The 14256-nt window shown below is 42.8% G+C and overlaps 1 protein-coding gene across 1 annotated transcript in view; it reads right to left on the reverse strand.

Annotated features, from left to right (window-relative positions):
• Positions 1-14256, reverse strand: part of SYT16 (synaptotagmin 16) — a gene marked incomplete at both ends in the record, with an annotated part of 114489 nt that overhangs the window by 25834 nt on the left and 74399 nt on the right. The window contains 2 exons of the mRNA XM_082844738.1: positions 3989-4245; positions 9464-9676. Coding sequence (XP_082700864.1) covers positions 3989-4245; positions 9464-9676 — 470 coding nt within the window. The remainder of the gene's footprint in view (positions 1-3988; positions 4246-9463; positions 9677-14256) is intronic.

Here is a 14256-nt window from a genome sequence, read left to right on the forward strand (position 1 = left end):
TCTGAATACAACTGACTAGTGGAGATATAATATTAGAAGCAAGTCTCCAAGGAGTCAGGCTAACTCAAAAGCCAAGTCACAGTCTTCCGTTCAAACTCCCATCTATTTTAGCCTACCTTTGGTCATCTCCATATTGCTTGCTGGACCATAAGTAGTAACAGCTAACATCCACTAAGCCCTCCCTTATGCCAGGTACCACACTAAACCCTTTATGGACTGTAAAAGCCCACTCTTATGCACTTCAGAACTTCTTGGCCTCCCCTCCTGTTCCATTTTCCCCTACAGGCTGTCTGGGCTCTAAGTGGCTTCTCCCTGGCACAATGCAACAAAGTCTTGCCTCCCTCCCATGCAAGGTAACTCTCAGCTCCCACCACAGGCCTCTCCTTTGATGTCAAGGCTTGGAAATTTACAGAATCCTGCTTGGCACTCATGTATATAAAGTCCAGAGTTGGGGGGCGGGGTGAGTGGTGTTAATGCCCCATGCAATACATTTTTCTCCCCTTGGACAGATGTCCTGAGACTAGTTTATACAGCTTCTTAGGGTATGGTTTCACAAGAGCAAGCCTTGAGTCACAATTAGTGACTCAAGTGTCTAACTCCATTAGACATTCTCATACCGGCTCTCCCTTCCGTGCCTCACTCTCCTCGTCCTTCACTCTTGTCGCCGGGAATTGCATGTCCTAACAAAGTAGGCTCTGCTTTTGGGAAATCCAGCTAAGAAACATCTTTTTTTTTTTTTTTTTGTGGTACGCGGGCTTCTCACTGTTGTGGCCTCTCCCGTTGCGGAGCACAGGCTCCGGACGCGCAGGCTCAGCGGCCATGGCTCACGGGCCCAGCCACTCCGTGGCATGTGGGATCTTCCCGGACCGGGGCATGAACCCGTGTCCCCTGCATCGGCAGGCGGACTCTCAACCAATGCGCCACCAGGGAAGCCCCAGAAACATCTTTTTAGACATTCATATTAACCTAATGAGGTAGGTATTTCAATATCTTCATTTTGTGGGAGAGGAAACTAAGGCTTAGAATGACTAAATAACTTAAGTCCTTGCCCCCAGTATCATATGCCCAGCCAGAATTACCCAGGATTCGCCAGTATTAATGCTCAAAGTCCCAAGCTTTACGGGGAACCATGATGTCTACCTTCTTCCCCCACAAACCTTTCACCCTAGCTATTTATAAGTATAGTAAGTGTGTGAGATGAAGAGGGGATAAGATGGACACATCTTATTGGAAGTTGGAAACTTCCAACTTATTGGAAGTTGGGAGCTGGAAACACACACTACTTTGAATTTCATATCCTTTTAGGCCCCTGCTCTTGATATTAACTAACAGTTCCTAGTTTTGTCATCAACTTCAATGCCAAGGTTAAAATATCCTAGTTAATGAGCATCTTCCCACTTATCTATCAGGCTCTCTGTTCAGATAAATGCTCACTCCATCTGCAGGTTTGTGGTGAAGTCCTGGGGAAAGGGTCTGAAATAACTGTCCTACGAAACTTGAATCTGACGCCACTCCAGGCAATGGTCAGGCTCTGGATGGGGACAATCCAAGCTGTGGTCCGTGAAAACTGGGCTTTGTGGCCCCTTCCTGGGCTGATCTGAGACCAAGATTTGTGAAGGCTGATATTTTTATAGCAATTAATTATTTCAACACACTCTACCTATCACCAGGCAACTAAAGGCGCTCCTCTTGTGGGTACTGTTAATACCACTAATCCATCTGACCTTCCTGCGAGGCAAAAATCTCTTCATTTTTATCCCCATTTGGCAGATTTTAATTAACTTCTCAAGGCCAATCAGTTAATCAGTGGAAAGCGGAGATGAAAAGTGGGACAGCTGCCTCTCTGTGCACTCAAAATCACCAGCCACCCTCCCATCGTCTTCCCTGCCAAGCCTTAGGTCTGCAGGAAAAAGTCGACAGCCTTTTCCGGCAGAGAAGAGCAGTGCTTGCAAACCCATCAGCCTAACAGGTAGTCACACTGCATGACCAGTTCCCTTCTGAGGCAAAATAAATGATTCCTTTAGCTCTCGTATCCTGGGTTTTTCTTGACGATGGGAATACTTGTGTCACATTGTCAAAACCCATGAAGATATAAAGATTTTCTATCACACCGAAAGGCTTTCTGTTTTAGCAAGATAGTGTTAATGTCATCTGTGTGGCCCAAAGTAAACAGACCCACAGTGAGTTCCCGATGCCAGATACGCAGGGGAAGACAGGCTTCTTAATACAGCTAAGAGGCAAATAAATCAATTCTTAAAAGGCGAGCTAAGCCTGCAACGCAGGCATTTACGGGAACTGCCTCCGAGCTGCATCTGAGGTTCTACTGTAGGAGCACCAAATTACAGTTTTTGTCTCAAAATAGATAGGAGGTTGAATGGAGCACACAGAGATGTCTGGGTATTTTTGGAGTCTGAGAACATTTAGTGCCCTCAACACCAAATCTTCTACTAAAGCTCCATGAGGCAGGTAAATGGGAGGTTACCTGGAGAAAGCAATTCCAAGGCTAATGGTACAGTTATCAAGGGGAGAGACTGTCAATAGGCAGGTAAACAGTTCCGTTTTGTTGTTGTGGCGAGACAGCCAAAAAGAATAGTATTTTTAAACATTAAATGTTACTGTGTGGGATGTGATATGACTCTTGGCAGTAAACTGGTAGGGAAGCACAATTTTTTTTACAAAACGTATAAGGTTGATAGCTTTGAGGGTCTCTGTATGAAGGTTTGCTTTTAACCAGCCACAAGCCACCTATCTATGTGGCCACTTCCGGTCCTCAGCAGTAACACAACACCCAGGCACACATGCACCTGTGCCATCTCCTTATGCGCTCTCTACATGCCCCAGTGCCTTAGCAGTCAGGCTTTGAAACATAACGATCTGTGATTATTTTTCTTCTCCTTGATTTGGAGAAGCATTTGAGCATTTGGTGTTTATGACAGTCCAGGTCCTAATAAGAGATGCGTCCTGTTTCTTTTCTCAGTCAGACTGATACTAACAAAATCCATCCACCCTTCTCCTTCCTCTATTCGCACAAATTAAAAGTTTCATAGAGTTCCGTGACTTACTTCATCAAAATTAATTTCAAAGTAGGTACTAGACACCACTATTTAATATCTCTTAATGTCACAGAATCATAATCAGAGGGGTCTAGCTAATAAAGAATAACCATAAGTGCCTGTAAGGTAAAACAATGTTTGTACATTCTTATCACGGTGCCTGACACATAGTAATTGCTCAAAAATGGTAGTTTCTATCCTCGTCACCTCCAGTCATACTTCTGGGTGTTTAGGCATATTCGAGAGGAAGTTTCAATTGAAAAAGAAATTTAGACGACGTGTCTTTTATCAGAGATTTATCCAAAAAGCAAAGTCAATGGCCAGAGGATCATGATAGACTAAAGCCATCGCCTAGATCTTCAATTCAATTCGGAGCTAACAAATATGTTCATACTGTAAGATCTTCCTCATGATATCTTGTATAATCTCATTTGCAGGGGCATTGTATTTTAGTTTCATTTTCGAATAATTCTCACATGCAAAGAATCATAACTCAAGATTTGGTGTAAATAAAGATAAACTCCATTTAATTGAAACCAAGAAGGAAATAATCCAGTCTCCCTAAAGAACTAAAAGCCCGTTATATATAAAAAAAAGAAGCCTGATGGTTGCTGGGTTCATTCTGCCACCATGCTTCTTTTTATTTTTCCATTTTGATAGATTCCACTTATATATGATTCTTTTATTGGCACACATAAGGGCTGGGCCTTGGTCATCTGAACAAAAAATATATTTCCATTAAAGGCTCTTAAGGTGTTTGTTCTTCAAAGCAATGCTTCCTTCTTTTGGAGAAAGTTTTTCTTGAGGGATGGAGGAGGGGAGAAAGAAGGGGGGGGGAAGGAAAAGGGGGAAGGGAGAGGGGAGGGGAAGGAGAACGACCAACCAGAGAGCACACAATACTCGAGCAAGAGAAAAATGGAAAACAAACAACTTGCCTCTGGACTCCACACGGAGGAGCTGTCAGTGGCATAGGAATCTTCAAATCTCCGGTTATTAAAAGCTGTCTCCATCTCCAAGCTGCCCTGTGTGGACTGCCGGCTGAGGCTGCGGACCACGCGGGTCTCTTGGGGAGATGTGCCATGGTGCCTGGTGTCCCCCACCTCACGAGGGGACTGTGAGTGGGCAGAGATGGGGTCATCTTCGCCATAAGACAGATTCTCAGAATAAGTCAGTTGGCTGGCTCCATCCAAACCTAAATTTGCAAAAAGGAAACTCTTTCAAATATATTATCATGTTTCACCTTTTTATCTAGAGAAAATGAGCAGTAGCAACTACACCAATCAAGTCTGCAAAAACAAACTCACTAAACAACACCAGCAGAAACATACTTTCATCTATATGGTAGATAAATGTGGTCCATAAAATCGAAACCCATTAGTTCATTATGTAGGGTACAAGAAGGTTTAATGCTTTATAATAATATGAGTATAAAGGATGAGTATTATGTGGATAAAATAAACACATTAGCATTTGGTTGGAGCTAATGACCACAAGACCTTCGGGATGAATCTAGAAAGCAAGAATAGTAATCAGCTATAGAGATCATATGTTTTCCTGGCTTTACCATTTTTCCGTCTCTCTTCCACGTTCGCCATATCACCCTCTGCTCATAAGGCTTCAGTGGTTCTCTCAAGCAAAAAGTTCTCTACTTACTCCATGGAAAGAACACTGGACCTGGATTCATATGATCTGAGTTTAAATCCTAGCTCTGCATTAAGAACCTGAACAACATCTGAACTGCCTTAACCTTTGTTTTCTTATCTATAAAATGATGATAAAAGCCATCAGAGAGCCATTGTGGACACATGAAATAATATCTGCCTGGCAACCACCAGCCCTCCCATAAATTTTAGCCTTGCTGATCTGTCTGGCCTCAACCAACCCAGCAAATCCCATTTGCTATACTACCTCCCAACTCACAGACACCTGTGCTCTCACAGGTCCATGAACATGTTAGCTGTGTATTTTGGTTCACAGCGGTCCTCAAGCCCTCCCTCCTGTCCTTTCCTTCCTGTCCATACAAAGCCCTGACAACTCCTGAATCTCCCCTGACCCCTTCAGGCTCAGTGTCTTTCTCAGGCTTCGTGTCATCCTATTCTCTTTCTCTTCATCCCCTTCCTCTTCCTCAGTGTCCAGGTTACCCTCAGATAATAAGGAAAAACTGACAGGGTCTCCCTAAGCAACAGCTTTCACCCTAACTTGCTTCCACATCCAGAAAGTAGACAAAGATGTCGTATCTCTTGGGCCTCTACTCTTCTCCAGTGGGCCCCATCCCAGGATGATAGAAAATTAGAGATATAGACAGGATTAGTGAGGATGACAAAGTATATATGGTAAATTCAGCTCTTATTTACACACTGTATGATAGCAATTGCTCCCATAGTTGGTCTTAAAATCCGAGCTAAAACATAACGTCCTTGAAGGCGCTAAGCCACATCTGTATACTGCATAGTCTTTGTCTACCACTGGGTTTTACTAAATCTCAAATAACTTTAAATGCTAGGCAGATAAAAAATATTTGAAACAGTCAGGTGTGCAGCAATATCAAGTGGTGGTGACAGTGGTTTAGCGACAATATATGACCCACCTACAATAAACACCCAAATTTTAAACTACGTTATCACCCTATGCAGACCATATAAAAACATCTTTGGGAAGACTTGGTTTTCAGGGCACAACTTCAGACTCCTGATTTGGGATTTTGCCAAACCATGGCAAGCCATTGAGATGTTCCCCATCTGCCCTGTTATTCTTAATAATTCACTTCAGGCCTCTTGGAAGCTCTGTCATAGGGCACCTAACATCTTTACATTCACATTTTCCGTTATTTGGCAAACACCCTTAAAAATGGCCACAGAAAATGACAGAACGAGGGGTATTCCATATGCAAAACCCCCATAAGACAAAGCAGAATTTTCTCTCAGGCTCTAATTAGCCCATCCATTCCTCACATACACGAACACTAAAATGTCCTATTAAACAGTGGGTCATTCATCAACGTGTGTAGCACCCAGCAGGATCTCAGCACAAAATCTAACTTTGCCAAGAAATTACCCCCATAAAATTGTCTCTTGACTTCAACTCCTACGGTGATAATACTTAGATCAGTAATAATGGAATTTTCAAAAGCTACATTAAAGCCTTGAAAAGCTATTCATAACTGAAAAACATAAGAACTATATTAATGTAACAAACCATTTTCCTTGACAGACAAGCAAGGAATGAATTAGAAAGGCAAATCTGGGGGACAAGTCAAGTTGCAAGGAGGGGTAAGGGGAAAGGTGATTCACTGTTACATAAAGCAGTCTTCCTGTGCTTTAAGTTACAGAAGGTCATGTCACCTTAAACACATATGGAAAAGTAATTGCCTGTTGTCGAGAAATGTATCCTGGCTTCTTAGAAATTACAGGGCATAAGTATGTCACATCAACCATATTTATTTTAGTAGAGGAACGTTTTTAGTTCATATCCCATTTTGATGGAGTGTAAACCTATTATCCAATTACTTTCTTTCTACTCCCAGACCCCTCCCTCCATCACCCATATACCAATACGTTTGCTAACCATCTGTGATGGTCAGTTTTACGTGTCAACTTGGCTATAGGCCTCAATTATTCAATCAAACAGTAATTTAGGAGTTACTGTGAAGGCATGTTGTAGGTGTAATTAAAGCCCTTAAGCAACTGACTTTCAGTAGAGGGGATTATACTACATAATCAGTCCATTGAAAGGCCTTAAGAGGAGAACTTAGGCATCCCTGGACGAGAAGCAATTTCATCTATGGACTGAAGCTTCATCTCCTTCCTGAGAGTTTCAGCCTATCCTTCCCAGCAGCCTGTCCTGTGGATTTCAGAGCTGCGTATTCCAGTGGCCTACACAGCCCCTACAATCGCATAAGTCACTTCTTTGCAATAGATCTATTGAAATATTATATATATATATATATATATATATATATATGTATATATCTCACCCTGAAATCCCCTTCATATCTGATTGATACAATCTTGCTTGATATACCATCCTAAACAAAAGTGAGCACAGATTCTGGGGATAATTGACCTGTTTTAAATGACACCAGGAAGGTAATGACTAGCTTCTATGAAACACCCTAAGAACTAAATATTTCACAAGCAAAAACAAGGCTTTGCTCAAAACAAACAAACAAAAAGCCCAATGAGTGGGCTATTACTCTGCAGCCCACCTTTCGTGCGTAAAGACCTCAGGCACAACTTCTGATTCAGATCACTTGGCTCAAACCCTCTTTGACATTATCAGGAATACAGGGACAATGAATGCACAGTAACACTAAATCAGATATGTGAGACAGGAGAGAACTTGCCTGGAATATGAAGATTTTTTACGTGGGTTTGGACCTTGAATTTCACTGGTCCAACATTTTGAATGCATTTTTTAAGTGAAACAATTGTCTACAATTAAATTTGATCTTAGAAAATTGTGTTTAAGGTAGAGGGAAAAATAACTAAATAGATAGAGAATAGGCACCGAAAAACAGATCCTCTCTGGGGTTCATGCTTAACCTTTTCCTTATTCTTTACTGCCGATGCAAATTCATTGATCTAAAGATGAACAAAAAAAAAGGACACAGAAAAAAAAATCATGCAATAAAAATTCTATTAACATTTCCATGGCATTTGATAACCTAAAATTTAGCACACAGTTAATCATTCCTATGAAAATCCTGATGATTTTCTTCCAAACCTACAGGTAATTCATTGAATGTAGTGGGCATTTTCCTCCATCCCGATAGAGAAAAATTTAGCCTTTCTATCACCATCTGTCAAAAACTTCAGAACTGCACCAGTTATGACAAAAGTTGTTGCTAATTCCAGGAAGGGTGAGGGCTAGAGTGTTTGTGAGAACTCTCAGAACAGCAGCCATTTGTATAAATCAAAATCTAGACACTTGGGCTTCTGGGAAATGGGGCCATTAGCTTTAGAATTAAACAAGCTACTGTAGGGGATCAGCTGCTATTAACTTTCATTAGCTAACATTTGCCGTCTCAGTGGAGAGAGAGGAATGCTGTGATGTAACAGCAGAGAAAGAGAAAACAGGAGAGGGGGAGAGGAGATGACACAGGGCCATTAGCTACTGCTACTGTGCTTTGGTTACATCGGGAGTTCATCTCCTGGCTTACCTGGGGCTAAAAAGGAGAGCAGTAAAATGTTACGTAGGCCCATGCCAATAAGTAAAATTACATGATGGTCAGCAAATTATTATATTCCTGCTGAAAAATAGGGTTCTTTTTATTAATTTTCCTCTTTTCCCCCTGCCTCATCCACATCACCAAATCAGAAATTTCTTCTCTGTTATCTTCTCTCAATTCTGCACTCTCCTTTTTGTCTTTCTGCTACTAAGTGTTGAAAAACAAGGAAGATCAACTATGCCCCCACTGGTTGGACGGACCGCAGGCCCAATGGAAAGAAGAAGATTAGAGAACCCAGGTCATTTAGACCAGGTCACTACAGTGGACAGTATGACATTTTCTCTGGCTTTTTACCAAATACACTTCACAGACCCTTCCCTGTTCCAATGTCCTGTGCCTATTCAGGGTTCTGGACATAAAGGAGTTGGAGAGATGCCTGACCTTCGCTGGGGAAAGCACTAAGAAATATCATACTGTTCTTTTCCTAGGTTCTTCTGTGTGCGTGGTGGGGAGGGAGAAGGACCCTTGACAAGGCCCACCCGCAGTCACAGGCTGTGCTCACCCTACCTCTGAGTGTCCTCCTCTCCCTTTGTGAAAGGTAAACTTACGATGAAGATGGGGGCTGGCGTAAAACCTGCTCTGACCCATGAATTCTCACACGGGCTGGGGTCCAGAAACTACAGGGAATGAGGGAGGGTGTGCCGGGCATGTGTTGTTTGAAAAAGGTTATTTAATATTATTATAACACATTTTAATTTGGAAGATAAAACACACCTACTGTTTAAATATTACAAACTATCGAAAGTAAGGCTTCAAAAATCTGAGGTTACATAGATATATGGAAAATAGACTCTACGTTTCCAAATGGGAGGAAAGGCACAGAAGTGCAATGTCAGCAGACATTGTTAAATTTTTGTCCTCGTCAGAAGGCAACAAGATTTTACAAAGCTTGGTAAATACCGTTATAGTCGTTAGTGTTCAAAATGTACAAAGCAGTAACCTACGAGAAAGGAAGGGATCCCACAAGTGGGGTCAAGACTTTGGCACGTCTGATCCTTTCTCTCTGCAACGAGGCTGCTTGTGAGGTTTGAAGCAGCCCTTTTGCCCTGTCCCAGCCTCCGGGTCCTGCCCTATTTTTCTTTTTCCTCTCTGGACTCTTAGATGCAAGTGCAGTGACTCAAAAACGTTCTTACCATTAGACATCCCTGGTCTAGATAAAGGAAAGGTTTGATGCAAAGAATACCTTCGCAGGCAGACACTTCTGTGCTGGCCTCTTCGTGGGTGGAAAGCCAGCGGCTGGGTTTTGGTTTATGCTCCAGTCCTGTCTGCTTTCCTTTCTCAGATGCTCCCGAGCGGAAACTCTGGGACCGGGACACAGAAATCTCAAATTGTTTGATAACCTCCTCGTCGCTGTCAGAAGATGTGGGCAGCTTCTCATCAACTCCAAAGGTGTTAACTGGAAGCAAACAAGAGCAATGAGTCTCCTGCGGGGCCCATGAGAAAACAGAGATAGATAATCTGGAGAGATAGAAGAACATGGCCAATCAGTCTGGATCAAAGCAGACTGAACCTGGGTAGAAAGAATTCAAAGCACTTTTTCTTTTTTGCGGTACGCGGGCCTCTCACTGTTGTGGCCTCTCCCGTTGCGGAGCACAGGATCCTGACGCGCAGGCCCAGCGGCCATGGCTCATGGGCCCAGCCACTACGTGGCATGTGGGATCTTCCCGGACCTGGGCATGAACCCGCGTCCCCTGCATCGGCAGGCGGACTCTCAACCACTGCGCCACCAGGGAAGCCCTCAAAGCACTTCTGAAACACAAATATGAGTCCATAGGAATGAAACAGGAAAAGAAAGCTCAGGAGGGTAATTAGAAGTACACGGCTAGAACCAAGAGAAACCACGGGGACACCCCTGACTAACATAATGAGCCCTCTTGCTGAGCTGGGCATCCTGCTGATTTGTTATGTTGCTGGCATGTGCTCATGACTGTGAACAGGACAGCAATCTGCACCTGTGCCTTATGTGTAGTTCTAGTCAATGATGACGGAAAATACTCTCTTCGCCTCACCTCAGTTATTAAAACATACAGAGCCAAGCCCCACTTCAGAGAAGAGATATCAGCAACTGAGATCTTCCCGAAACTTCCAGTTTTGACAAGTGACACCACACTGTATGGGTTTAAAAAGTTAATAAATAACTAGTTTATACTAGAAATGCCTTTCTCAGCACCAATGACTCAACCCAAACACCCTTTAAATTATTTGCACCACTTTTCCCACCCCAGCACACTTCTCTGTCCTCTTTGTTTCTCCAGCAGGACGTGATCATGATCAGTTCTGCCCTTGCCTGTGCTGCTCCTTCCACCTGAAACTCCCCCTCCCGCAGGTGTTTACCTTGCTGGCTCCTCTCGCCACGGAGGTCTCAGCTTGGCTGTCACTTCAACCTAAACACTTCTCTGACCGTCCTCCTACCTGAAGCAGCTCTGTTCCCGTATCTACCACTTTTCTTTCTTTCTTTCTTTCTTCTCCCCCATAACTTCCATGAAAATAAAGACATCACCTGTTTTGTTAACTGATGTCTCTGTGGTATGTAAAGCAATGCCTGCTGCATAGTAAGTACTTAATAAACACTTGTTAAATGTTGAATAGATCGGTGAATAGCCAGTATTTTCTCCCAAAACCCTGAGCGCTCCTCCCCGCTCCCCAACAACACTCACACATGCTTTCCTGTGCCTGGAATATGCTTTTCCAGCCCCGTCTAGACTCGTCCAGAATCTAGCTCACCATTCAGGTCTCAGCATAGATATCATTTCCTCCAGAGAGTCCTTCCTTGACCCCTTAAATCAAGTTTAGGGATTTAAGGCTCCTTCCACATGCTGTGAAATCACTCCCTGTCCTGTCCTGTCAGTGCTCCCTCCAGCTCTGTGGCAGAATTACCTATTTAATTGCCGCCCATTCCACCCAACCTGTACACACCCTGAAGGTAAGGGGCACATCAGACTGCCCACCTTTGCATCCCTCCAGGCATTATCTCTGTGCCAGGCACGTGGCAGGCTACTCTGTAAACATTTGCTGAGTGAGATTTGGAAACGATAAATAATGGGGAATTATTTTTTAAAGATTTACTCTTTCCATCCAAAAGTCACACAGTGGCTCCTGGGAAGGATATGGGTGTTAATTCACAGATGGGTCCTGAAGCTCATTTCTGAATCAGAGGCTAAGAAGAAATTAAAAAGCAATATTTTAAGTGAGAGAAAATACTTTAAACACCAGCCTGGCCAAAACATTTATTCTCTGACTTAAGAGTTGATTTTCCTGAGGCTCTTTGGAAATTAGTAATTATAACAGACTGAATGCTTTTCATGTGCCAGGCGCTGTCCTAAGCGCCTTACACATATCTCACACAAAACCCCTATTACTGTTCCCATTTTCCAAGTATGAAAATTGAGGCAGAGAAAAGTCTACAACTGGCTGAAGATCGTACTGCCAGGAAGGGGAAGAATCAAGATTTGAATCAAGTCAGCCTGTCTCTAGAGACCACGTTTCTAAACACTCTGCCAGAGAATGGGAGAGAGATGGCAGAAAGAACTCTTATTCTCTGTGCTCACGTTAGCTAGCTGAGTCTATGTGGCCAAGTCTCTTAACCTCTCTGACCCTGTTTCTTCATTTGTGGAAGAAATATCTTCACTTTTAATGTCTGGATAATTTCCCAGGTCTTTTCTAGATCTAAATTCTCCGACTCCAAACGTTCTACCTGACAGGCACCAACATTCAATCTGTTTCTCTCTTTTATGGAGCAGCTGATCCATGAACATAAGAGCATAATATTGTCTTCAGCTCACTCAATTCTACTGTTGGCTGTGACCAGCCCCATGGTAGGACCTGAAAAGCTAAGTGTTAGAAAAGATTCCATTGCTGTCTCAACAGAATGCCATTACAATGGACAGTCTCCTCACGTCTCAACGTGCTGGGCATAGTGCTCTGGCATGGGATGGAGCATCACATATGGAAGATACCCAGAGACGAACGGGACCAAAACTAAACTCTCTCCACCTTTAGAGTGTAGGACAGCTAAGCACCTGGGAGATACTCAAGGAGAGATACATGCATTGGTGAAGTGGCTGGATTAGACATCCATTGGCACTTTTTCCAACTCTGATATTCCATTCCATTTGTATTACTAGGCCAGTTTTTAAAAATGTAAATAGTCAAAAGTCCTCAATTTTAAATTAAGTGAGTTAGTCCATGGGTATTTCCTCATGTGTAAAATCAGGAACTAGAATTCATTCATTTACCAGCATGTAGTCCTTGATTTTTTTTCAGTGAGTCACTGATCAGCCACAGAGCACATATTCTCCTCACTCGATATGAGAATCATAACAGTGATTATAATGCTTCCCATTTACTAAACATATACTATATGCCAGGCACCTTCTGGGTACTTCGCATATATTATCCCATTTAATCATCACAACAACACCATGAAGTAGGGATGATTATTATTATTCCCATTTTAGAGACAGGAAACAGAGGCATAGAGAGGTTAAGTGACTCGCCCTAGGCAACAAAGTTAGCAAAGTAACAAAGCTGGGACTTGAACATAGAATCTCTGTTCTTAGTCACTGCACATATCATCAAACATCATTGCATCAGGACACTAGAGCCATATCTAGCTTACTTTTCAGAGTGAGGTGAGAGAGGGTTCTACCATTTCCACCCTGAAATCTGCCAAGAGGTTGCTTCCTTTGTGAGAAGAGAAGAGCAGTGGGAAGAAGAGTCAGTCCATGTGAGAGTGAACACACTCAGGCTGCAGTATAACTGGCCCATTGCTCCTCGTGGGATTATAAATGCAACTGCACATGCTATGCTAAACCTGAGTCCCCAAGGATCTCAGGGAATTCTCTGTTTAAAAAGGAAACCTACCATCTCTCCTAGAAACCACTGAGCAGCAACAGGAATCAATAGTGGTGCTATTATAACAATAAAAACAATCCCATATAAAGCATTTATCATGTTCCAGGCACTGTTCTAGAATCTTACATATGATAACTTATTTACTCCTTACAATAACCCAGTGAAGTCAATACTTTATTATCCCCATTCTGTGGATGGGGAAACTGAGGCACCATGAGGTTAGTAATTTGCCACAGTCATAACAGTTAATAAATAGTGGAACCAAGATTCAAACCCAGGTGGTCTTGCTCCAAAGTCAATATTATTAATGACTACATTATGCTCCCTCTACCATCTGCTTCTTCAAGGAAGAAAATCCAGGTTAAAATCTATACAACTGCGTTTGGTCACTAAGACGATGAAATCACATAGGTTGGGCTAGAAAGGATTTTCATGAGCATCTATCTGTTCCCTCATTTTCACGAAAAGAAACCAAAGCCCAAAGAGGCAAACTGATTTGCCCATGGTTATACCAAGCCAGGACCAAACGGAGGTCTCCAGGTTTCCAGGTCAATGGTTTTGCCACATTATTTTCCAAGCTCTCTCACTGGTCGGTTATTTTCTCAAATTTAAATTTTGACTCCTACCTTTTTGAAAGATCCCAGCTGCTACTTGCCTTGTAAGAGTCTGTGTCAACAACTAAATAGCTGATCTGGATTTCATTCAACATAAATCTTTGAAAATCACAAAGTCTCATCTAAGTTGTAGCACTTATTTCAGACATAAGATAGTACTTTCTGAAACACTGTATAAATACCAAGTTCAAACCCCTTTCAAGATATGCACTTGGGAAAGAGCATGATGGAAATTTGTAATAAAATCTTCACCTCTGGGCTTCCCTGGTGGCGCAGTGGTTGAGAGTCCGCCTGCTGATGCAGGGGACACGGGTTCGTGCCCCGGTCCGGGAAGATCCCACATGCCGCGGAGCGGCTGGGTCCGTGAGCCATGGCCACTGAGCCTCCGCGTCCGGAGCCTGAGCTCCGCAACGGGAGAGGCCACAACAGTGAGAGGCCTGCGTACCCGAAAAACAAAACAAAACAAAACAAGACGCTTAATCTCTTTATCTAATTATCTTGCTAAAAC

Source organism: Leucopleurus acutus, assembly GCF_964270905.1.
Source record: "Leucopleurus acutus genome assembly, chromosome: 1".
Classification (NCBI taxonomy): domain Eukaryota; kingdom Metazoa; phylum Chordata; class Mammalia; order Artiodactyla; family Delphinidae; genus Leucopleurus; species Leucopleurus acutus.